This window comes from Synchiropus splendidus, chromosome 8, assembly GCF_027744825.2.
Source record: "Synchiropus splendidus isolate RoL2022-P1 chromosome 8, RoL_Sspl_1.0, whole genome shotgun sequence".
In the NCBI taxonomy this organism is placed as follows: Eukaryota; Metazoa; Chordata; class Actinopteri; order Syngnathiformes; family Callionymidae; genus Synchiropus; species Synchiropus splendidus.
In genome coordinates this window covers 16,338,354-16,364,780 of record NC_071341.1, presented here as the reverse complement: position 1 = coordinate 16,364,780, position 26,427 = coordinate 16,338,354, and the positions used below count along the sequence as shown (strand labels likewise).

Here is a 26,427-nt window from a genome sequence, read left to right as displayed (position 1 = left end):
CTTCATGTCTCAGGGGGTCTGCAGGTCCAGGTGGGAGGGGTAAAGGGGGAAGGGGTCTAGATGGACGTGTAGATCAGTAAGGCACCTTCAGTCATGAAAGGTTTTGGAGTGACTCACAGGACAAAGGTTTCTTTGTTTGGACTCTCTGTTATCCAGGAGAGGTTCAGAGGAGAGCTTCCCAAACCTCCCAGTGAGACCTGCAGACCTCCTGATCATCTCCGTAGCTGCTCAAGATCATCGTGTTTTGTCCAGTTTCGTCTCTGTGTTGGTCTGTTCTCCATGTGTCCATGCTCAGAGCCTCCACTGTACCTTCAGCGATGATGTCGGTGCTGTCGGCTCCTCATCTGTGTGTTCCTGTTTGTGTGTGTGTGTGTGTCCTCGATTAATCTCCTCTGTTCACGGTCGCCAGGGTGATGCTGAGTTTGCTCGCATCATGGGCATCGTGGACCCCAACAACAGCGGCGCCGTCACCTTCCAGGCCTTCATTGACTTCATGTCTCGGGAAACCACCGACACTGACACGGCAGATCAAGTCATCGCCTCCTTCAAGATCCTGGCAGGGGACAAGGTGAGTGGGTGGAGAGGAGGTGCGGGAGCATTTGTCAGTCATGAGCCTCGTATGATGGATGACATCACTCCCTGTTCCTGAAGCAGGAAGTTCAGATTTCTCATTAGGGTATACCTGTTCATCAGAGTCACTGAACTAGTTTGTAACTCTGTCATTTAAAAAAAACAAAAAACAAAACAAATTCTGGATCCTGAATTGTCCCTCTGTCCCCCTCAGAACTTCATCACTGCCGATGAGCTGCGACGGGAACTTCCTCCGGATCAGGCAGAGTACTGCATCGCTCGCATGGCCCCGTACCAGGGGCCCGACGGCATCCCTGGGGCCCTGGACTACATGTCCTTCTCCACGGCTCTGTATGGCGAGAGCGACCTGTAGAGGAGTCCAGAGGAAGCTGGCGAGGCGGAGGAAGGGGGGTGTCTGGAAGGGCGTGGGGGTTCGCGCTGTGTGCCGCTGTCGTTGAATCCTCTTGAAAACAAACAGGCATATCCGGGGCGGCCGCGGCCGCTCGCTCACTTCACCCTCTCTGCCTTTTGGGGTCCAACAACACAGTCGGGGGCTCAAGCTAATCTTCGCCTCTTTTCTTTTTGTTTATAACCGTCTCCTTGTTGCCGGGCGGGTGGGATGATGTCTGTGTATTAGATCCTAGTGAGATATATGCTGCGGGGTCGGGCTGTCAAACCGCATATTTACCCACAATGTCCTTTGTCTAACCTCCGTTTCTCTCCGTTTCCTTACTGTTTGTTTGTGTGGGTGGGCGGGGCTCACGCGGGCGGGCGGGGCTAAGCGCTGTACATACTTATTTTTCAGTGCAACGGAAAGTCCCCAGTCTTTGAAGGGACCTTTGTTAAAAAAGAGAAAATAAGGATATTCAGTTTCACCGGCGGAAAGGTTTGTTTTCTTTTTTTTTTCTTCCTGCTTCGACTAAAGTATTGGGCATAAATATGGACATCATCCTCCAGCTGGTGACGCAGCAGCTTCATTAAAATCGAACGTCAGTTGCCCTCCTCTTCGTGTGTTCAATTCGCTGGTGTCGCCTTATCCTACCACTCTTCCTCTCATCGCTTCTCTGAAAACATTAAAACATTCCATCACGTCAATTTAAAAATAAATAAAAGGTATTAAAAAAAATCTATGCAATCATTTGAGTTTCCATCTTCCCACGAGTGTTTGTGGTCTGAGGCAAGACGAGGAGACCGAATGCTTGTTTCTTTGTTTTGGAGAAAATAGCTCTGGATTTGTGATTTATTTCCCCCTTTTTGTACTCTTTAATATCAAACCTTATCTGCTGTACTGGAAACTGCAAGGCCTTCTGATGATGATGATGATGATGATGATGATGATGAGTGAGTTTCACAAAGCACACATTAAAGTTTCCTTACAAAATCTCCACTATTGCGTGGTGCCTCTTTATTTTTCTGAATGCTTTCTTTCTCTGACCATTCAACTGGAAGTATAGTGGTCTGTCTGTGCCCCAAATGTCCAGCTGGAAAAGGGGGAGAGATGAGATGGGAGAGCAGTGAATAACTGAGGGCTGCTCTGAAGAGGATGAACTGTGGGCGGCTGATAGTCGGGTGAGAAATTGTATTGAACTGTTGTCATGTCATCAACAAGCAACGTTTTTCCAAATGGATTAATTCACGTTTTGTAATTTTGTTGGCACAAATGTTTCATTGATTTTGAAACTTTAAGTTGAAGTGTCATTTAATAATTAAATCAGAAACATCACTAGAACAAGAGACAATATGAATGATCCTGATGAGCAAAGTAGTGAAGGACATCCCTACCTTTTTGCAATGAGTGTAACGTGTATTACCTATCCCGTCATCACCTCGCGCTCATCGTTCTCTCCTTGTTATCTGAAACCCGTACCACACTGTATCGAGACAGAAGTACTTAACGTTTTCACACGGGTCTGTGTTGATGTAATACTGATGTTAGGCTGAGGGGGGCAGCAGTACGCCGCTACTGTGTCGAAGAAGAAGACGTCCCTTCGTTTTTGCTGTAAAACCGCGGTATTTTGTGACTTCACGTTGATGCCAGTAAGTGTGAATTTGATCTCTGAATTAGTAGCATTTGAATTACCCTGATTAGTAAAACATTTTTCCCGGAAATTGACTGTATTTCATTGGCTTAGCAGTTGTGGAACTTGAATTGTAGTGTATTTTACTCATTTCCTACTTAACAGACGTTACGTTTTTAATGTGTTTTTTTTGACACAATGATGCTGTCGAATTCGTTGAAGCTTTGTACACTTGCGCATCTATCTCTCAGCAGAGTAACGTTGTTTACTCTGTTTACTTCGTTGTTTACTCAACGTTTGCGGCACAATTAAGAAATATTAAGGGTGATTCCAGGTGGAGAACACAAACTGTGTGTCTAAGAAAGTAAAGTGAATCAAAGCTGTCTGTGAAATATTGATTTTACAAGTTACAATGATATCTGCTGACGGCGACATCTCCAGCTCCTCCTCAGGTTCTGGGAGCTTCTTTGTCCTCCTGCTCCTCCAGACCGTCACCATGACAACAACATACATCCCAACACTGAGTATGGAGGGTGATCAACCTCTGGCTCTCAGAACTGTGAACAAGCAAGGACCAGCCTCCATAATGACTGTCTGTGATCACCAGACTCGTATCAAAGAGAGGTAGATAAAGAAAACATTTTCTTCCTGGGTGAAGAAGGCTTGAGGCCACGGAGCCTTTTAGGACCGTGTCTGTCTTTAATGTTGTGTGTGTAACATATGGGGTCGCATGTCGGGGGTGGACACTTCATTTATCAACAGCAAAGAGGAGGCGGAGTAAGGGGAGTTGGGGGCGAGGGAGCGGTGTTTCTGAGGTGCTCCTATGCATCCTGATCTGTGTGCAGTAGTGTTCTTGCCTTGTCCTGTGTCACTGTCTGGTACTTCCTTTTAGCAGCTGTAGGGAGCGCTGTAACTCCACTGACACACATCGACACACACATGCTGAGTGATCCTCCATGCTCGGATTAGCAGCTGCTGCTTTCTTTATATTCCTCCTCTCCTCTGTCACCGCGTCCTCTTGCCTTCCACCGCTTTCCCCTCTCCTCTCTCCTCCACTCGTCCGTGAGGAATTATAGAATTAAAGTTCTGAAGCCTTTGTGGTCCAAACTGTTACACTCTGTTCGCTGACCTTTGACCTCTTAAACCATTCGTTTGGTCAACTTTTAATACTGTTTAATGGGTGAGCATAATTGTTTAATAAAGTGATGTGAAGGTCCCCCTCTCTTCTCTCTTCCTCCCATCCCTTCCGATCCTCCTCTTCCTCTCCTCTCTCTCTCCTCAGACATATATATATATATAACCCTGCTGCTCCTCATCTGTGCCCTGAGGACACACTGCGCTCCTCACCCCTCCCTTCTGTGTGTGTGTGTGTGTTTCAGAGAGAGAGGGAGAGGGAGAGGGAGGGAGGTCGCAGCGCAGCTTCCACTCAGTCTCTCTCAGTTTCGTCAGAGATGCGCATCGCTTGGAGCCCGACCTGGATCTAGAACACACGGTAGGAAACAACGTGCCTGTGTGTGTGTGTGTGTGTGTGTGTGTGTGTGTCTGCGACCCATGACTCGTGTGTTCTCCCGCTTGTACCGGAGTGTTGCTGCATGCTTCATGTTGTTCACTGAGCTCCATTGCTGCTGGTTCTGGTCCCTGTGGATGCCTCCAGTCCTGATCTGGGACCAGGTACTGGTCTGGACCTAGAGCTGCGCCTTGAAAGTTCTGTCTGCTGCTCCCAATGACCTGGATGGTGTCCCAGGGGTCCACCCACCCCGGGACGCTGGGACCGCCGCGGTGCCTTTAAGAACAACTCTCACGTTCAGAGATGAAGGTTGTTTTCGCTGTCGTTTGAGAAGTTCAGGCTGAGATGATATTTTTGGCGGCTGGTGTCCCATCAGCAGGAAGAGTGCTGAAATATGAATGGCTGTGCTGACGTAGCAGAAGTGTGTATGAAGCGCACAAGCTCAAATGCTAATGTAGCTGGGGTGCAACATGGAGTGCTAATGCGTCTCTTCTGATAACAGGTTATTGAAATTGCCAAACTGATGAACAAAATATGTTCATTTAGATAGTGTAAACCTCGCTAATGTGTCAAAGTTTTAAACTCACCTGATGTGGGAAGTTGCTAGTGTAAGTAACAATCAGACTTTGGCGAGGCTACTTTGTTTCTGTAGCTGAAGTGTCGCATAGTTGACTATTCTGACGTGCTAACATAGCTGCTACACTTGTGTTTGCCTCTGTCAAAGCCGGGAAAACTAGGAAGCCAAAAGAGCTGAGCTAGAAGGCAAAGCTTGATCGCATGGAATCGTCACTCTTCTCTCTGTTTCTTTGGTTTGATTCCATTCTACTGTGTGAGATTAGCATCAAGCGACATGTAGCCGAAAATCATTTGCACGGCGGAGGTTCGTGGCGTCACTTCCTGTCGCGGCTCTGTGTGATCAGTTTACGTCTGTAGAGACTCATGCTGTTGCTACTGTGAGCGTGACCCGCTCACTCTGTGCACCTGACACCGTCACATCGCTGACTTTAAACAACAATGCTCAGCAATAAAATCCAAGTCATTAGTCATGACACAGGGGCTCATGTTGAACAAGACCCCCCCAAATCTCATGAGTCACTCTTCATCGTTTCGCACCTCCTCCTCTTCGGCGCCATCTGTCGGTCAGACCAACTTCTCTGGTTGTCGCTCCACGGAGCTGCTCAGAGGAAGGGATGCTGTGCAGTTGGACTGCAGATTTGATGAGCGAGTGTTTGCTGCAGAGAAGTGGGGATCCTCCTCCATCATCAGCGGATGCAGCAGGGCTTCCCTCCCTCTCTCCGTCCCTCCTCCCCTTCCCCCCTCTCCTTCACTCTTTCTGGGGCTTCCCTTGTTTTCGCCGCAGCAGCCTTCAGCTCTCCATCCATCTCTTGCCGCTGCAGCAGGACGCCGACGTTCCACTCCACTCATCACTCTTGTGCCGCTCCGACGTGTCCACTCCACCTTTTATATCAGATGATGGATTATTCATCACCTCCCCCGCCCCTCCCCCAGGGCCCCACCCATCTCTCCCACTTCCTCAGCATCTCGGTGTGTCAAAGTTCAGCGATGCAGATTATTTCATCGTAAGTGTTTACACATCTGCTCCGGCAGGATCAATCCAGCGCTCTGTGTTGTGAGTCCCTCACCAGGCTGCTCCTCGTGCGCACACAGATGTGCAACGTTCACACATGATGAACGAGCCTGCAACCATGTTACGTAAAATCTTAATCCCACGATTTGTCTTCATGCCTCTGCTGAAGCCTGACGACCAGGAGAAGCACCTCCGAGTCTGAGGTCGTGGTTCCCAGGAGGGGATGTGTTTCAGTGCGGGGTAAATTTTGTCAACACTCAGGCAGAACATGGTGATGGAGATGTGAAGGCTTTCCATAAACACTTGGATGTTTTCAACTGTTCTACGTCCATCGTATCTCATCACCTTGAGACCTGGTCCTGAGAGCTTCTTTGTTGCATGATCGCGGCCACTAAACCGTCGGCTATTCCGACTTTTTTTTACCTTCCACGTGGCTAAACCCACCAGTCAACAACAGTTCTCCAGAACCTCAGTTCAATTCTCATTAGCTCCTCGCACCTCGGTGCGCTGATTGCTCTCCGGGGACCCCTGCTGGACTGTTTCCACTCATCCAAGACTCGTGACACTTCCCAATTAGACAGATGACGCCTGACACATCGAGCTGTCTGTCATCCTCCATCACCTCCTGGGAGTTTGTCGTGAGTCCCGTCTCTCCACGTCAAGCTGAGAGCAACGTAGAAAACACTGTGTGACACCACAGGATATTGTTCAGAAAACTTAGTCGAGACACGACAGGATTAAAACCCCAAGGAAACTGACTGAACCCCACAAATCTTTACAATTTGGTGGTGATTTGGGGTTCTAGATGCTGATCACCATCGTGCACGTGGATTCTGCTGCAGTGCCCTCCTGCTGAGTGACACCTCCTCTGCCGCCTGATTCGGGAGCGTGTGAACATGAAGCTCTCCTCCGCCGAGCCTGGGAGCCTTTTCGGGCTGCGAGTGAGCCGCAGTGGACGCGTGAGTGTGTTACATAAGTGTGGAGGGTTCCAATCCTCCCGGGCTGGCGACTTCACCCCTCAGCTCTCCTCCTCCTCTTCACCTCAACGTCGTCTGGTGGCAGTGTAGAATGTGGGTTGAATGAGGCCTTAGCTTCTCCAGCATCTCTGCTGAATATGAATGAGGGCGACTGTTTTATTCACACGCCGCTTCTTTTGTGAGCGAGACGGATTCGGAGCTGGCAGGAGAGGCTGCACTCCGCCTCACTTCCTCAGCTTCAGAGCTGCAGATGTGGCGACATGGAGAGCTGCTGAGAGTCTGTTGGTGCCTCCGCGTCAGGGATCAGAGCGGTGGAAGGTGGAGTTACCTCCAGTGGGGCCACTTCAAATCCTCCGACAAATGGTGAATAATTTGATGGTGAATTTATTGCATCACATGACCCTCCATATCAGATGTAAGCGCTCCAGTGACGAGGGATGTATGTGAAGTGAGTGAAGGAAATATATAGTTCACCTTTTTTCTTTTTCAGTATGAATTCCAAAAAGTAATATAGTGGTGGTGAAAAAAAACCCATACAATTGAATGCTTTCAATGATAAGATTAAAACAGAAGAAAGAAATTCATTAGAAAAGAAATATCAATTCAAATGCTGTTTTTATCATCAGTTCACTAAGTCAGATAAAACGTTCTTAATAACCAGTTATAATGATAGAAGAAGAAGTGTTTGTCTGACACTGAAACTCACACAGCACAAATCCTTGGACAGCAACAGTAAATGTTACACTTTGACTCTGAATACTGTACTTTTCCCGCCCACTAGAGTTCTATAAATTCTTATAGTTTTTCCAAGTGCTGTTGTGGCCCGGTGTGTTTGCAGTTCCACTGAACGTTCTTCACGTTTAAGCGGTGATGTGGATTCTCACCCCTGATGCTCAGCTCCATCTTGTTAAGACTATTTTCTAAATAAGAAGCTGTACAGAAGAATTGAGTGGTCCTCTTCACACCATTGACTTATCAGGGATTTGTGCTGCACCTGACCCACTGACCGGCTCATGACTCCTGACCCGGTCAGTGGGTCAGGTGCGACACCAAAATGTCAAGTGAGAGAGGAGGCACACAAAGCCTCTGCGAGGACGCTAACCAGGCTCCGTTACTGGTCCAGAATCGGTTCCTCACTGCCTCCTCCGCCTCATCCTCTCCTCCCCCACTCTGCCCTCCAGTTTGACTGACAGGCAGCAAACACAGCCTCTCATGCGTTTCCTCTCTGAGAGTCATTAGTGATGTCATACGGCGCCATATGACCTCTGGCTTTCTCTGATGTTTAAATATTTGATGTCCGATTGGAACATTAGAAACCCTGACCAGGGTCAACACAGTGTCGACTCACCCCTGCTGCAATGGTTTATTGCGGAGATGAAACTTTTATTTCTCATGCTATTGGGAAGGGAAACAGCTGAGGCCAGTCCAGTCCAGTGGATGGAGGGGTGCACTTGTGGCTCAGAACAGTCTCACACTTCATGGACCACGAGCCAGCATGGTGGGTCCAGAAGAACACTCGCGCCAACGCGTATTTTTGTGCGTTCACTTTGAGCTGCTTTAAGTGTCCAAAATGTGGACACATTGTGCAGCTTCATCCAAACAAAGTCGTGATCCAGATCCAAACTGAGCCGCCACCTGTCCCTCTCTTCGCCGTCCAACCTTCAGCGTGCGTCTCTCGCCCTGTGGCCTCGACAAACGCTCCAGCAGATGAAGCCATCGCCACAAACTCTTGTAGATAGCAACTTCTGGGGACACATTGGAAGGTTGAAGACTTTGGATTGAGTCTGAGCTCTCATGGGATACATGAGGTTTTGATTCCCGGATGAGCAGCTCAGAAGAAGTGAACGTGGATGTGCTCGCGGGATTATGAATCGGATTAGTATAATCCAACTGTTTCTTTAAATCTGCGTCCAGAAATCAACCTCATCTTCTCAGTCCACCAGTGTGCAGAGGAAACACTTCCCTGCCGTTGACGATGCTTTATTCATACGCCGAGTGCAAATGCTTGTCGTCGCCATGGTGAATTATTGAGCGTGTTTCCTGCTGAGTCTGGATGAGGCAGCGAGGAGACACCGTGGTGGCTCGGACGGTCAGCTGAGTCACACAACGAAACAGGTTGTTGGTATCAACTATTCTGGCATGTGGACAATATCCGGATCTAAATCTCCTCTCTGACTCGCCAGCACGCTCCATCTGTGTGTCAGCATGATGGAGGGTTTTGTTGGTCAGCGAGTCTTGTGTCCAGGGTTCGCCTCTTATCTGGCCGCCTGCCTGTTGCAGTGTCCGCCTGCTGGACCTGATAACACTGTTGTCCCTCCTCTTTGTCTGGCCGCTGTCATGACGGCGCGCTCCATCTCTGCTTCTCCATAACCTGAAGGAAGGCAAGACTTCCATTTAGAAGAGATTTTTGTGTCACTGTTGCACCGTCGAGCTTGTGAGGGAGTCGAAGTGGGGAGCAGGTGAACATCCTCCGACTCCTGAGGCGTGTCAACTCTGGCGGGAGACGTTCATTAATCTGTTTTCAAGACGAGCACAATTATCGGGCTGCAATTGTTCTGCTCCCTGAAGGGGCCGGCGGGACCGGCTGAGGCCCGGCAGGCCAGCACGCCGGGGCTGTACATGCAGATCTATTTCACAGTCATTACCAGCAGATCACCGGGTCGCCCTCAGCGGGAAGCACAAGCAAGCGGCAGGCAGAAGCTTCCTCATGAATGTAAAACCGCTGCGAGAATAACAGCAGAATTAAAGCTCAAGGTTTGTTTTGATGTGAATGCTCCCTGGTGAGTTGGGCGGAGGAAGGACCTGCAGTCAGGTGCCCGGGCTGTAGACTCTACCCAGAGGAGTCTCACGTGGAACACAAGTGGAGAGGGAGCAGGAGGTTCTGAGCTGATGGTTCAGCTGGAAAAAGACTTTTGATTTTGTCTGCATCCATCAGCATGAGACCCTTCTGCCAGATTATTTTGTCATGAATAAAAGCTCATCTGCAGTAATGTTTGAAAATGGAGCACAGTTGGTTCGGGTCGGAACAGTCTTCTGTCACGACCAGAGAAACGAACTACAGCAGAAAACACGTGCTGGCTTGAGCGTGAACCACTCAGATGAAATGAGATGTTTGACTGTTCAGTCGCAAAACAGAGCTTGAACATGACACCGCTTCTTCTGACTTCCAATAGAACTGGGTTGAAGTCATAGAAGACAGGCTTGGAAGCGTCCGCGGAACATCTTACTGACATCTCTCGCTGAGACTTTGATAAATGATCGCAGAAGCTAATGAAGTGACGGGGTGTCACCGTGCTATCAGACCACTTCAACAGCACGCAGCCAATTGTGTCGCTTCCATCTGTCTCCCTGTAGACGTCTGTGTCCGGCTCTCTGGCCTGGATGCTGGTTCTTGATGCGGAAACACTCATCTGGGTTTGTCAACAGACTGCAGCACAACATGCCAGCGAGGCCGCACCAGGACGCGCTAAACTTGGATCCTCACGTCTGAGGCGGTGGGTTGTAACTGGGTGTCAGCTTGCAAGAAAACATGGGTCTCCGCCCGGATCTTTTGAAGCTACGGCGGGGCGATCAAGAAGTGATCAGACAGAGAAACAAGGAGGCAGAGGGCGGATTTTTCACATTCATGGAAATGGCAAAATAAAAACTAGTCGACTATTTCTGTAACCTGAAGCCGCCGTCACACATCCCGCCATGTCATATGCGACTTGAGTTCCGCAAGCAACGTATTCCTGTGTCTTTCAGGATCCTCCAGTTAAGAACATTCTGGTAACCACCAGAGTCATGTGCACCTCCTTGGTGTGTTATGTGTAGTGGTGGCACTTTAACAAGTTAATTACGATGAATTATGTACAACAAAAAATATTTTAATTTCATTTAATTGAACAGTTCTCAAGACTACAGGGAACCTTTGTAAGTGCAGGAGTTCCTGGTCCACTGATCACACTGATGCACAAGACGCGTGGCAGCTGGGATGATAACAACAACAACAAACATGGAGGAATCCCTGAACAAAAGCAAACAAAAGCATCTGTTTGCTTTTGTTCAGGGATGTTTTTCACTACACAATGACCAGGGTTTCCACTACTCTGAATGTACTTGAAATTCTTATGAAATTTAAATTCTTATACTAATATTTCCAAGACAATAAAAAAGCTTCAGTTTAAATAAGGTGATATAAAAACTTGTGCTATTGTCAATCTGAGGCAAAGTAAATGTATGTATGGGACCATCATTTGATTCTTGAAATTGAAAAATGTGGCTTCATGTGGCAAATATTGTTATACCATTAAACTGCGATTCATTGAGATTAATTAATCACAAATTCTCTAATGAACTAGATTATTTTTTTAATCGAATCCCACCCCTAGTTATGTGTTATCTGCTTGTTTCCGCTTCATTGAAAATGTATGAGCATGTGATATTTCATCTTTAGAAATCGTGATCGTTTACATGTAGCGGAAACCCTGTCATGTAGCAAGAGATGCTAATGAGGAAGAGAGTTGCACTTTAAACTGAGAGCTGCCACAGAATTGCCTTCTGTGTGGAACCACAACGTGTAGAAGCAGATCAAGAGACACTTGTTTGTTTCCATGGCAGTGTTTAGATGGGAGTTTCAGCCTTTCCCTTGCCCTGTCTGTCGTAACCGCTGAACCAGCTAACAGGCTAGTCAAGTCAAACAGATATGCAATTCTTCATGGAACCACAGAGTCAGAGTACAGATGCTAATGTTGCCAATGGCAGTACTACTTTGTCCGTTATGGTCGGCATAGCGACAGAATTCCCGAAAAGACACACAGACAAACGTCACTATATGTCAGTGCAAAAGACTGTTCAAGTGACTTGATATCAATCAGTGAAAGTGATTTCGGAGAGGATCTGGCTCATTTGTAGATCAATGAGGAGGGGAGAAGGACTTGGAGACCCAGAGGGGTCCAAGGATTACAGTCCATCTCGTGTCAGTACACGTTGACAGGCCTGCCGCAGAGGACCTCCGGCACTGCAGCCGCCATCGACGGGTCACTCCTTCTGGTTGAAACCTTCATTACTTTCCTGCTGCTGTTTGTTGGCGAAGTGTGAGCTGACTGCAAATATCCAGCCTTAGCAAGGTGCCCACGTGTGAAACTCACCGGCTTTGTTATCCTCCTCCATGTGTTAGCTCCAGCGTTAGCAAGATGAAACCTGAACATACACAGGAATGGGAAAAGGCCACCTTCATGTAGTTTTAAATGTGAGGAACTGAGGGAGGAAGAGAGCTTTTCCACAGAAGCACAGAGCGTGTCTTAGTCGGGAGTTGTTCATGTCAAATGAGTTGAAACAAGCGTCTCAACAAGGTGATACGTGACTCACTTTCCTTTCTTTCACGTCATTCATTAGGGGGGTAAACCAGACCGCTTCCTGTGGAACGCAGCTTCGGCCATTTTTGTAGTCCTTCTGACTTCCTTTGTCAGAGTTGTAAACGTGAGCAGTCAATCAGCCTGCAGGTCACTCTTGTGTTTTCTCAGACTGTGAGAACAGTTATTCCCTCCGAAGACTCAGGATGGGCTGCAGTCCTCCTACAATGATCAACAGTTTCACCCCCAAACCCGACTGTGGCCTGCAGCTGCTGCAGGCGACTGAGCAGTTACGCAACCAGCACTCGTGCAGTCAGACAGTCAGTTCGCTACCTAATAGTCTCTCATGAATATTCACTTTGAATTTAGCTGTTAGGTTGGGAGCGTTGCTCTTGGCTCCGGATTGGCCCCTTGCTGCAGAGGCTCGCTCCAGTTGGAAGGAGTCAGAGTCACTGGACACAGAGTATTGAGGAGAGATGGTCTAAATAATACTGTCAAAGTGGCTCAGGGGACGTGAACTTCCTGTTTCTGCAGCTATTTCACAACAACAGAAAATTATGTTTGTTTGTGTTTGGAAAAGTCTTGTGTGTGTTAAACCTGGTCAGCAGCTTGAGAGACTCGGTCAGAAGAGGCTTCGTCTGTCTTGGATGTGAAGCTTGTGAGTCACAGCATGTATTTTGTCTCTCATAACGCTGCCTTTTCTCTTCTCTGCCTCCCCTTCTCCCTTCCTCTCACATCATCTACTGTCTCTGTTGTGAGTGTCACCGCCTGACACCGAATGGCTCTCTTTCAAGCTCGCGCTGAACGGACCGTTTAACAAGCCGGGGTTCGGCTGCGAGGTCGTTCGGAGAAGGTTAAATATCGAGCGTGTCGAATTGGCTCGCGCAGATTTATCACGGCGCCGACACTGGAGCCTGAAATTCAATTAAAAAGGTCTCTGGTCTTTATTATTATTCACGGCGAGAGAATCCACTCGCAGAGAAATGCGCGAGCTTCAGGGCGCTCATCTCTGATGCAAACATAAACTGAATTTAATTGTGTTAACTCTTGAAAACACGCAGAGCTTTGATGCCGAGTAGAAAGAGCAGTTTCGCGAACCCGGCTCGTCCCAGAGCCAAGTGCTGAGGCAGTTCCACGAGAGGAGCTCTTTAATGGCCAGCAGTCGAGTGAAAGTCCCACAACCTGTCTCAGCGTGGAGTCCAAGTGACGACATTACCTTGGCAGTCGGACCACACGTACACCTAAAATAATACTCGACTGAGTTCCTCTGCGTCTTCATAGTGACCCAAGAGTGAATCTGCCCTCCCACTGAGTCACTGCCTTCATTCCTGACGCAACGGGAAGACAAATCAAAGTGTTATTTACGTGACGATTTCTGTCCACTAGAGGGCTTGTGAATCCCACTGAAGGTTATGGGAAGCTTGAATCAGGGTCCAACAAGCAGATATGACTCTTTCGAACCGCTGACCAGGTTTAACTTCCTCAACATTCCGGTCCCTAAAAACATAAAGTCTGTTCTGATTCTAAACTTGAAAAACTTATGAATAAAGACAGGAAGTGATGAGCAAAAATCAAATTAAATCTTTGATGACTGGTATTTTGGAGGTCATCTGTGGAGCCCTGTGTGACACCTCTCAACAGAAAGCTAGAAAATCTTTTGGCACACCCTTCTGCCTCTCAAGTCTGCTTCTCTCCGGGACATCTATAATTCATAACTGGGTTGTTCAAACACGCCACTGTGTAGTCGCGTCGCCCACTTTCGGCCCAGTGTGAACGTGAGTGTGTGACCTCAGCTTTGTCTTGCTCTGACAGAAACACATTTTGGCCTAAATAGAAGCAGGGAGGCTCTCCTGCTTGTCAGGTCTGGATCAGTGACAGGCTACGAAGTGGTATATTAACATGTGGCGGGTGAGTTCTGGTTCTGGTCCTCAGTAGCAAGTGATGTGTTTCTATGTAAACAATGGCTTCGCAACCATGTGACATAGTCAACCTTGAACAAAGAAAGTTTCTCCATGAATGCCCATGAATTTCACTATTGTTTACATTGATCTGTGGATGATAATTTTAAGTTACCGCGGTGACGGATAAACCAGCCTGACTACGAGACAGATGACTGCACTACTGCACAGTCTAAATATGTAATCATGTTAGCGTCACTCGTTCAGCGTGAGCACGTGAATCCTGAGCCGTACGGTTCTGTTTCCCTGCTGCTGAAGGCTCACCCATTCACCACAAGAGCTTCCCGGCGTCCACGCTCTGCTTTCACGCTTCCATTTGTTCCCAGCTGCGGTGAGACATTGGCTGTTTTCACTGGGAGAGTTTCCCTGAAAGCCATTAAAGCGGCGCTCTGTGAAAACAAGAGCTTAGCGGTGAGCGTGTTCGTGTTAATCCTGTCAGCAGCCTCATGTAGTAATAATGCTGCATCCCCACAAGAACCGCCGCGGCTCCTGTTGTCGTCTCATTAAATTAATAATGGCAGCTTTTGTCTCCGCGAGAGTTGGACTCTCCCGTCGCGAGGAGCGCGCAGCGGCTCTGTGGGGCAGGCGAGTCGGGGCGATCTGGTGTCCGAGGTTTTGCAGTTTGGGTCGCTGGCTCAAGTCAGGTTTTTATATGAGAGAAATATGTGGTACATTCATTACCAGGCTCAGATGACAACGGTTGGGTGACTTGAACCCGATTCTGTGCCAACCAGCATCATGGGTCTCATCTTGCAGAGTTGTTGTGAGTAGTGCGGCGCGACCCGAATCAACGTTTATGGCACTTTTCTATCCCAGTCGGAAAATGCTCTTCAGGATGTATCTTTGGTTTATTTGAGGATGTCAGGGGTCGGTTTACTACCGAAGGAAGCGGCCGATGTTTCACCTATGGGGCAACAGTGTTCCTGTGCGTTCACACCAACTGAAGCAACTGATTTAATCTAACATGTTAAGACAATGTAGGGGGCGATGACGTACAACTAGCTTGCGCATTTGTGGCGACAGGCTTCAAAGAGCTGTGAAGGCTCAGCATTGTCTCTGTGATTCTTCTGGTTTCTGCTGCCTCAGTTCATCAGCTAAGCATCTGCACTCCTCCTGATTGGGTCTGGGCCCGGTGTGGAGGATTCATGGTTCCAGAATGGCTCCGGGCCGATGGCCAGACGCAACTTTTTCTGCTGGCGTGGAGGAAGTGACCGACAAGTGGATGAATGACTGAGATTTAGGGAGAGCAGAGTGTCAGCAGTGTGGAGGGGAACCTGGGTCGGAGCCATGACTCACAGCTTATTGTGCTGCGCTCTTCGCTTTGTCTTCATCACTGCACCCCTCCCTCCACCACAGTTCTTCCGTCATCATCTTCATATGTGTCAGACACCAACCTTTTGTCCCTCACCTCCCATCATCATCATCATCATCACCATCATCATGGCCATCCTCCAGCCATCCATCAATCATCCCTCCCGCTGTGTTAACAGCTGCTGTCTGATCTCTTCGGCTTCATTTCTCTTGATTCTTCACGCTGACTGCAGCCGTGTGAGTTTGGGCCCGGAGCATCACTTCATCAACAGCGGGCAGAGGGCAAGAGAGCCGGATGAGTGTAGAGGAAGGATGGATGGTGGAAGGTGAAGCGGTGAGAGCAGAGGAGGAGGAGAGACTAGAGGATGGTGAAGGGGACGGTGGAAAGATAGAGGCCAGCGACTCAATTGATCTCATGCTGAGAGAACATGCTACCTCCCTCTGACTCTCTTGTTACATGTGAGACATCATAATAACAAAAGCCAATTTACACATACATGTTTGTATTGCTATCATTGTGGGAACATTGTGAAGACCTCTCATATCCCCCAGCCTCTCCCTCTAAACCTAACCAACCAAAACACATAACCTTAACCAGGAACCAATTATTTTGAAGTCTTCATCCTCAAATTCAGGCTTAACCCTGAGGCGTGCGGCCAAATGGTCCCCACAAAGGCAGGATAAACAAATACATTCTTCAGCCCCCTTCCGCATCCACACACACAACATGTGCGCACATACAGAAACACACGCACACTGTGCACACTCTAGCATGTAAGCACATTGTCTCGATGCACAACCTCTCAAATATTACACACAAGTACACACCGTTCACAACAGCTTTGTTGTCATTGGCCCAACCTGAGAAAGACACAAAGCTCATGAACACAAACCAATCAAACAGACAGGTAAACACAACACAGTTCATAGTGAGGAGACCTCACTTGATCGCAGACACCCAAACACACACGGGCTTCAGGCAGCGAGATTAAGAACTGCGTTCTGGGCTCAGTAAATGTATGGTGTTTATTCCCGCGCGTGAGGATGTCGGAGGCGTGAGTGTGTCTGCAGCTCGGAAATTAAACCGGACAAATTGATGGGATCAGCGCGTCTGCTCGGCCCACAAATTTGTTTTAGGAGATGAGTGTATTGAAGCTTTTCCTGGCTTCATCGGGGAGCTATTAGAGTGTGTCGGCTCATGCTGACGTGGTCTGTGGGAGTCGCTGGCTTAAGACAAGGTTTGCAGTCAAGAGAAGCTCCACACCGGCTCACACCACATCTGTTGTTGCTGCAGCCTCAGGTGTCTGTTTGGAGGGAAAGAAAAACTGGCTACCACTGAGACATTTTTGTGTCTCGGTGATTGATTTGAGATATTTCAGGTGTTTCTTGTGACAATTCAGTTTGCTTTTTAGTTGTTTTTCTACAGGCTACTTTTGTGTGTCTGGGTTTGCTGTTTACAGCGGGTTTTCTCAGGATGGTGGAGCTCTTTCTGTTGTGTAAGAGCAGTGCAGCACCTGAGGGAAACAAAGACGTACCAGATCAACGGCACGTTTCAGACGTAACTTAAATGAGTCAGTTGGAGGCTGTTCTGATCTTATGAGTCTCTGACTGAAGGTACAACTGCCTCAGTCTCTTCCTCTTCTCCATTCCCTCTTCCACAAGTCCCCCCGAGAAGCAGTTCTGAGATGCTGAGGGCATCAATCTGAAGATCCTGACTGCACCAAGAAATCCTCTCCTTTAGAATTGTGGAGAGAAGGAGGAGTCTAATCCTCCGTAGGAACAAAGGAACTCCTTCCACAGGATACTCAGAGTAACAGGGTCACAAACTGGTTAAACAAGCTCATGTGAACCTTCCAAGACAAGAGGTGAAGATCTGGTCCACTGCAGACTTGACGAACCTACAAACAAGGGTTTCCAGGCTCGTGCTGTGGAACCTTCTTCACCACCCAAGTGTGTGACCTTCACTACGTTTTCCCGTTCCTGCCATGTTGGGGGCGCTGCTGCAGTGCTGTAGGTGGAGATGTGTGAATGTTTGGATGGAGTGCCACAAACACCTGCCACACACACACACACACACACACATACACAAACATTGATTGTGTCGGGGTCCGGTGGGACGCAAGGCGAGGCTCCTATGGAAACAGAAGCTTTCCAGCCTTCATCACGCACGATGTGGACCAATGAACAAGGAGTGAAAGGATGAATTATTCACACACCACTTCACGCTGCAAACAAACCATCTTGTGTTTAGCATTTATGAACAGTGTTACCCCCAGTTCCTCCTATTAGGGGGATGTGGGTCTATATGGGGAGAGGAAATCACATTATCAGTTATTTTATTCTATTCCGCTGTATGTATGTTTTGCCATACTTGTGAGGACCAAGTCTTGACTGGCCACCTTCTTGTGAGGAATTTTTGCTTTGTGGTTTAGAGTCCTGGATAAGGTTAGCCATGTGCTTTGGATGGCTAGGTTTAGGCTGGGGAAAGGGTTATGGCAATGAGAAGCCTCACAATGTCCCCACAAGGATAGATATATGTGTGAGTGTGTGGAGGTGTGTGTTCTGTGACCCGAAAGTTCCTGAACACAGCACCAGCTGAGAGACCAGCTGGAGATGCTCACAAACACACGCGTGTTTTCCTCCGGTGCTGGAATAAAGGTTTAACACGTACAATCTCAGCAGATGGATTCAAGGATGGGGTGGTCGAGGGTTTATAGTCCAGGGCCTTCGTTTTAAAGAGTATGAGAGTCGATCCTCAAGCGGCAGGAGAGAGTGGCATCTACTCCGTGTGACAGTCATTTCAGTGCACTGACAGACCATCTGTCCCTCTCCATCATGGCCACCATGTATAGTAGCAACCGTTACTGTCGGTCATTACTGCGGCGCAGCCCTTCTGTCTTCTGCCACCCAAAATTATCATTAATTTCTTCAATTATTTTATGTATTTGAAGAAATAACATGTTGAAACTCAGAGTGACCCCTATTGAATCAAGACCATATATGGTCTCTTTTTTTCAGAACCATGTCAGTCTGTCTCATATTAGGTAGACTCAGAACAGGCTGTCTTCGGCGACCCCTGCTGGAAAGAAGTACCACCAGTGTGAGTTGTTTTCTTGGAGTCGTAGTTTCCTTGCACAGTTTTCTCATGCGCACTGTGATGATGCCAGATTCTAGTTCTCATGACTTTTTGACCCAGCTGCATAGTTTGCCTAATCGAGGGCCTGCTCAGGAGGGTGTCCATTATTTCTCTGCATGAAAGATGGCAGCGCCAGTCCGGAGCACAATGCTTGGTCCTGAACAAGCCTGCTGCCTATTGTGTTAAATGTCACCTTGGCTGTGACGTGTTTTAAAGGTTAGGGCTGGATTTGAAAGTTGAAGAAGAGCAGCTCTTCTGGAGGTATAAGCTCTGGTGAGGCTTTAAAGAAGTGTCATTACGAGACGTCTGAAGAATCCAGTGGCTCTCGATCTTTGCTTCCTGTTACGTGGTAGGTTTCCCCAGAGCAGCTGTGAGTCACTCACAAGCTGAAACATTTATTGCTCCGATTTGTTCCTGTTACCAGTCGCTGTCTCTCATCTGTCCGTCAAACACAAACCTTAATCATTATTCATGCGCCTTGATCGCCTGCCAGAGCTGCCGTCTTCCCCATACATGCCGCTTCCCCCCCGTCCCCTCCACTGCTGAACTTCAATAATAGATCATAAAAGAAGCCCGCGGTCGTCATCATCTGCTGAACTCTGGGTGGGGTGTCACCTGGAGGGGTGCAGGTGGGGGATGAGTGCCGCGACAGATCCTTCACAGTCATTGCTTCATCTGTTTAACACTCAGGTCAGCCGAGTCTGTCAATCATGTCCTCGCCTCCAACAAATGGCTCCATGTCTGGAATTCATTTAGCAAATATTTCGATCCCCATTTTTCAATCTTTTTCTGTCACGCTGCATCGATTCCTCCTCGCCAGAGCTGCTGAGAGAAAGTTGACAACAGTTGAAGACCTTTGAATCATTTCTCTTCAAGAAGGCGACGATCAAACTGCTATTAAACTTCAACAGTGATTTGTCCCTGGTTCATACCTGACCTAAGAAAGTAGGGCCTCTCACCGGGGCTCCTGACTGAGCCGGTGCCTCGGCAGCCTCATGATAATCTCAGTTCCTCTCAGAAAAACTCTGATGATGATGATGACTCACTACATGCTATTAGCCCAGTGACTACGCACGGAACATTATCATGAAAAAGATGGACTTATTTTATCAGCATTTATTTATTTATTTGTTTACTGTGTGTGTTCTTTGCACTTTAAATACTAAATGAAATACATTATAATACACACATAATTTCTGCAAAGGCTAAAAACTGACACTAGTTCTTTACAAGCTAATTTGTAAAGGTCCTTATTTGCCATCGTGTTGTTCCAGAACTATAAATGATGTTTTAATCTGCTGCAAGCTCTGGCATTTTTGGCCTCAACAAAAACACATTTAAAAAAGTCAGCAAGATCCTGGAGGGACTGTGCTTTTGACAAGGGAGTTATATGTTTATTTATTCCCTTGTCTAGCACAGAAAACTGCATTAAACAGATGCCTGTGACTGTGCATATATGCAGTCATTATCGCATTATGCTGAAGCAGCAGCAGTAAACTGAATGTTAACACAGTCAACAAAAACCACTACTAAATCACTACTTCAATAGCATCTCAGTTCTGTGATGCTGTTTGTCACCCTCTTTCCCCACTTACATCCTCAGTTCTCACTCTGTCAAAGTCACTCGTCTTGGGGTCACTCTGTTGAGTTTGTGAAGTGAACGGTGTGGAAAGGCGTGATGTTCTGAACATCATTACCCAGAGGGCTAGAGTACGCCGTACGGAGGATTTAGAACCAGGTAGCATGTGTTGGTCTGGTGTGAAGAGATGCTGATAAAAGTTGATGAAAACCCGCTGACATGCCTCATCTGCTTATCAAGAACAAAGTGAGACGACACACCTCAGAGAAGAACAAGCCCTAAGTGGTTCACTATAGGTGAAGTGGTCTCTCTCGCTGCACTCGGCTGCTGCTTCCTTCTTTTAATGTTGTGGCAGATTGGTTGTTGCAAATGCGTATTACTGCCCCCCCCACAGGTCAAAAACGGATGTTTAGATAATCCACTCTTAAACAAGAAATAATATTTACTCTGGTCACACCCCAAAGAAACCCAACTACGATATCGACAGATTAAGAACTAACCACAGCACACAGTCTGAACCTGGAGTGTCTTGTTTCGATGGCTATCAGGGCAGAAATCTGCTTCAGGCTATGGTGTTGGAAACTAACAAGGGTTTTCAGTGACTGTGGTTCCATGCAGAGCGTAGCTTGACTAAGACAATAGCTCGATTAAGAGTCCGATTGCGTCATGTTCTCCTGGTTTACATGCAGCGGAGATAAGTCTAATCATGCATCTCTGTTACTAGGGGTGGCGGCATGAGCCGGTGTAGGTACCAAATGTGTTCTACCTGCTGCGGGATGATGACCTCACATCCGGCATATACTATATCAAAAAAAAAAAAAAAACGTTATTGTATAATGCCGGATGTGACGTCATCATCCCACAGCAGGTAGGACACATTTCTTACCTACGCCGCTTCCTGTGACCGTAGAGGAAGAGCAATGGAAGCTGACAGGTAGCGAGGAGCTATATTGAACTCTGTAGACAGCAATGGTGCTGACTAACATTTTCACTTCAGAGGTCTAGGATCAGCACTTCTTAGCAATGGTACAGTAGCATCACTGTCATGGAGCTGTCATCATCGTCAACACCAAACCTTCGGCAGGTGCATGTTTCTGCTAACGGCTGCTAACGTGGTGGTAATGTCGTCTCCTGAAACCAATAAATCACGTCTTCTTATCTTCTTGTGAGAACTGACGATCGAAACAACCTGAGTCAAGGAAGTCGAAGACTAACACATCTGCAGATAATCATCGCCGTCAGTTACAAAAAACAGACATAGGCTCAGACTGAGGAACACACATACTGCACCATGTTACTCACACAACTTCTGAATTGTAAACTAGGTTACTAGACATCAATAGTCCGTGATTAGTCAAAGAGTTTGTTGAGCTGCTGGCTACATGCTAGCTTAGGCGCGCCATAAACCGCATTATCCAGGTCGTGTAGTAAGAGAAATTTCAACTCCCAAGTAGTCGGACTGAGCTGTTTTCATGCATTATAAAGTCCGAACTTGGCTGGACTAATGCAATAATTTGCTTTTCTGGCCCGTCATGTGACCGCAGTCAGAGTTGTGATCTCAGGATACTCAGCGTTGGTTTTGATATTTCTACTGGCCTTGTCATTTCAACTGTCTGTCTTCAAAGCTGTCGGCTCGCTGTCTCGTTTTCAGGCTGGTTTGTGGCGTCATTTAGCAGAGCAGGTGTTCCAGGCTCCACTGGTCAATCGGCATGGGTGATCAGTGTTTAAACTGAAGCAATAAAGAGTGTGGAGGGTGTTTTGCTGGTCCACCGTCGACACCCAGACGCTCCACAGTTCCGTGTTGCCCACTCGCTCTCACTCTGCCTCCCACTGTCTTCACACCCGGTGCCCGCTGTTGGTGTCCCTTCACAGTGAGCTTCAGTTGTAGCAGAGGTGGGCTGTGTGTTCTTCAGTGTGGAGCCATGGCTGAGTCTCAGTTATTTCCTCAGGAAAAAACTGTTACAAGCAATTTCCATTTAGAGTTCATTCAGAAGCAATTATGCTCGCAGATCCCGGCACCACTGCTGACCCAATTAAAGTTCTGTGTGTCGGAGGTTTGTCACCTATTTTAATAAAACAGGCGCTAAAGCCATTCGACGCAGTAAATCAGATTTACGCGGTGGTTAAAATGCAGCACACAGACGTTTGAGCCCTTTTCTTAACTACATATGTGTGAATGAATACATGAAAGCACAACCAGGATTTACTAAGTTAATAGGCTTTTGGTGTTTATTCTTAGTCTTTATTTGTCATCAATGATGGTATCGTGCTTGAGGCAAATATATTAAGTTATTTCAGAAAAAGGGATGCAGTTTTGCATTATTAGAAATGAAAGAAACCGCTATCTTAGCTATATGCTAGCAGCTGCATGCTTCTGAATATTTTATTTTCTATCTGTGAACGTAACCTTAAAGAAAAGTCATCTTGTTTGCACTCCAACACTGAACTTCTCCTCAAATGCTACTTTGGATTCAAGCAGGGAGACAAACCTGGCACCAGTTCTCAAAAAGAAAATGTAGACTGAGGGTCTTCGACTATTGAAACGTTAAAAACGTCTCCTGATCCTCAAAAGTGTTTGCATAAAAGCAATAACTTTCCATGAGGATAAAGGACTATTAACCTCCAGGAGACCACGTATTGTGGCTCCAAGAGTTGAAGCAGTGCTGTCCAACCTACTCCAGAAAGGGCTGCAGTGGGTGCAGGTTTTTGTTCCAACCCATCAAGCATGAACGGTTTAAGTGTCAGCTGAAACTAGCAGTCAATGGATTACACTCTTCAGACACCTGAGTGGTGTAGCGGTGTGTGCTACATGGGACCATCCTGGCCCTTGGAGTTTGACTGTACTGTGTTGAGTAGACGCACCACTCTCTCTCTGCTCGGTTTGTTTCACTCATCCTCCTGTAATCCAGCCCATCGATGGACTTTGATTTTTAAGGACATGTGGCTTCCTCGGTGGAAACCACGCCGTCACCAAATCAATACTAACTTAGCCTCTGCTAATTAAAATACCTGACAATGCTGTTCGACTTCCCATCGTTTCTCAGGCTCCCCGTCCACCTCTGGTATTATAAAATCAATATTAATTCACGGCCAGTTCAATAGTTTTCCTGTGTATTCGCCTCCTCGCTCACATTAAACCCAAATCCTCCTCCGTGTCCTTTTCAGCTTAAGAACTATCTGAACTCTTTGCTTTTACAGATGACAGATTTCTGCCTGTGACACACCTCTCCTTTCACACTTTCACTTGATTCAGAGTGGTGGTCATCTGACGCAAAGCTCCGGAAGTGTTAGGAATCATTCAGTGAGAGTGAAATGCAGCAGGGATTGGCTTCATTCACGTTGGCTGTGTGGTCTCACAACTGAGACAACACACCCTCACTCCCGTGGCATCATATATTGATGTTGGACTTTTGCATCCTGTACTGACAGCCATCATTGTTGGATGTTGAAGCGGTCGCAGTACGAAACACTTCTTTTAGTCCATTAACACACACAGCAGTTTACACAGAAGGCTGTCATTTTCGTCAGTTTAGGACGCAAAAGTCCACTTTACCTTCTTCTTCTTCCCCCTTCGGGGGTAGATCATCTTCCTCCATCTCACCTTGTCCTCTGCTTTCTCTTCTCTCAAACCTCATGTCCTCCTTCACCACCTCCATAAATCTCCTCTTTGTCCTTCCTCTCCACCTTCTGCCTGGCAGTTCCAAACGCACCTGCTTCTTCGCCTATTTCTCACAGCCTCCATTGCTCTGGACAGTTGAGCCTAAGTACTTAAAATCCCCCACCTTCTTTATCTCTACATCCTGTAACTTCACCTGTCCACTTGGCTCCCTCCCCTATTCCGTCTTACTGCAGCTAACCTTCATTCCTCTCCTTTCTAAGGCAGACCTCCACCTCTCCAGCCTATCTTCCTCTTGCTTTCTGCTCTCACCACAGATCACAATGTCATCTGCAAACATCATTGTCCAAGGGGCTTCTTGTCTAATCTCATCTGTCAACCTGTCCATCACCATCACAAACAAGAAGGGGCTCAGAGCTGAGCCTTGGTGCAGTCCCACCTCCACCTTGAACTCCTCTGTTACACCTGCAGCACACTTCACCACCGTCTTACACCTGGCATACTTGTCTTGCACCACTCCACCATACTTCTCTGCCACTCCAGACCTCCTCATACAATACCACAACTCTTCTCTTGGCACTCTGTCGTACGCTTTCTCCAGATCCACAAAGACACAATGGAGCTCCTTCATGTCTAATATATCACGCCATGGGAATGAGGATGCGTTGACTGAGAAGCTTAGAGCCTCATGGTGTGACTATGTCCCCAGTTTAGCTTCCCATGGTTGATGTTTGTCTCCAGACGTCAGCTGGCTTCTCCTGGTGGAGAACTGGCTCTACTCTGAGTCTCCCCTGGATGACTTAACTCTGTTAACTCTGAGTCTCGACATCCTGCGGAGAAAATCTGGGATACAAATGGAATCATGTTGTGCTGAACAAAGTAGAGACTAGTTCACATGCTATGCAGGGAAGGGTGTCTCGCCTGGTGATCAGCCGACATTACTGACGAGGATGGTAACGACAATGAAACACTCACTGTGCGTTAATTAAAAATGTTACGTCATTGGATGTGTGTGGAACAGCGGCGTCCCTCAGGTCATTAAAAGCAGCAGCCCTGCCTGCGTGACTGTCTCAGTGTGCTAACAAAGCCAAGATGATGGTTCTGTTCGGCTGCGCCTCCATTTCACGCCTCTAGAAAACACTTTTGCAAGGACACTAAAAGCTTTTTTTGCACGTTTGCTGACGCCTCAAGATTAGGATGCAGATGATGGAGGAGATATGGGCGAGCAGGAGATGAAGTCGAGGTGTAAAACAATCCAGCAACACTCAGATCCATTAACGTCTGGGATTATTCCCTGAAAGTTAGGAGGTGAGACTCACGTGCTAAGCGTTTTTCGTGCTTGTGGTTTCCATCTGGACCCACAGGTCTTCTGAAGGGTTCCTCAGTCTGTAGAGATCTGTGCTGCTTTTCTTCTTGGTGTCCTGTGTCACTGCAGAACCTCACATTTGAATCTGAACGTACAATCCAGGGTCCTCCCCAGGATTTTCTCTCAGTCTAGGGTGTCTCCTCCAACCAAGCAGGTCACACATCCTTCCTTGTTGGGTCCTTCACCACGACCGAGGATAAGGACCAGTGAGCAAACGTGACATTCTCGACTGACTTAAATGGTGGTGCCGTCAGATCAGCTGACGTGCTGGAGAGAACTGAGGTATCAATGAGATGAACAAAGATACAAAACATTTAAATACCAGAATAAAACAAATCAAATGTTGGACAGTAATAAGGGTGGAAATATGAGCAGAGGTCTGCTCTGAGTGAGCAATTTCTCTTGATACTAGGTGTCCGGTGGCATCAGTGCAATATGTCTCTTGGATCTCTTCCTTGTGTGTACTAATGTGAATAAGGTGGAAAACAAGGGTAGTCAAGTAAACAAAATGGAACAATAATGTCACGACTGAGAGCCGCGAGTGCTGTTAAATCGCTGTCATCACTCTTTAAGTGGTGTTCAGTGTTTCTGTTCTGCATTAGGGCTCGTGCAGATGCTGACAACATGTTGCTGCGTCTCGCGTCCCCCTGGATCTGCGCGTGAGAGAGACAGCAGGGGAAAACAACACCTCTTAATGTATCATGAGCATCCTTACGTCGGGTCCCTGACTGCGGCCTGAGCCCCTTCTCCTTCCGCTCACGTATGATCACAAGTGAAACCTTGGGAGGTGTTTGTTCCCGCTACAGCAGCCGCTGGACTGAGCTGCAGTGAAGACTCACCAGCATGTGTTTCCTCCTAATGAGGGGATCCATCTGTGGTTCAAGTGTGGAGGTCGAGGGCTGATGTGATCGGCGCATCGCCACACATCAGGCGCTGGAAAAACCAATGACCCATTCTCAGCAGCTGGAAGGTCCCTCTACGCATCCGTCTTTCTTTAATTGTGGCCCTCAGCAGTCGTCGTCTCCCATCATTAATGTACCGGCAACAGGAACAGTTTCTGTCCGGGGCTCAGCCCTAATGCAGCGGACGAGGATCCGGCGGGAGCACAATCTTCAATTATCTAACCATTGTATGTCGGTTTAATAAATCTCTCCCCGCATTTGTCCGCTGCTCTGCTTAAATGAGCTCGGCTGCATGAGCGGAGTCGCTCTTGTTAGCAATAATGTGGCAGAGCAGGGAGGTGGGAGCCGCCGAGGCCTGAGGTTTGACCCGCCGCCACATGCAGGGTTTCCTCATCTACTGATGGTCAGGAGAGACTCATTTAATTCGCCTGCCGCCTTTATGTTTACGCCGACCAGGCCTGTCGAACTCAGCTAAATCAGACCTACTGTGAGCCACAAGACATTTTACAGCAGGGTCATACACTGAGGTTTGGTCATGCTTCACTGCAACACTCGCCACCAAATTA

The 26,427-nt window shown here is 47.6% G+C and overlaps 2 protein-coding genes across 8 annotated transcripts in view; both read left to right on the top strand.

Moving 5' to 3' along the window:
• Window positions 1-1,962, top strand: part of LOC128764051 (alpha-actinin-4-like) — a 42,190-nt gene extending 40,228 nt beyond the window's left edge. For 5 of the 6 annotated variants that reach the window (XM_053873451.1, XM_053873447.1, XM_053873450.1 and 2 more), the window contains 2 exons: window positions 410-568; window positions 785-1,962. In XM_053873451.1, coding sequence (XP_053729426.1) covers window positions 410-568; window positions 785-943 — 318 coding nt within the window. In that variant the 3' untranslated portion in view covers window positions 944-1,962. The remainder of the gene's footprint in view (window positions 1-409; window positions 569-784) is intronic. The other variant, XM_053873448.1, reaches the window with a different exon arrangement.
• Window positions 1,963-3,966: 2,004 nt separating this feature from the next.
• LOC128763398 (sodium/calcium exchanger 2-like) overlaps window positions 3,967-26,427 on the top strand; it is a 72,398-nt gene continuing 49,937 nt past the window's right edge. Inside the window, exon 1 of one of the 2 annotated variants that reach the window (XM_053872162.1) lies at window positions 3,967-4,080. The gene's annotated coding sequence lies outside the window, so the exon portion shown is untranslated. The remainder of the gene's footprint in view (window positions 4,081-26,427) is intronic. The other variant, XM_053872161.1, reaches the window with a different exon arrangement.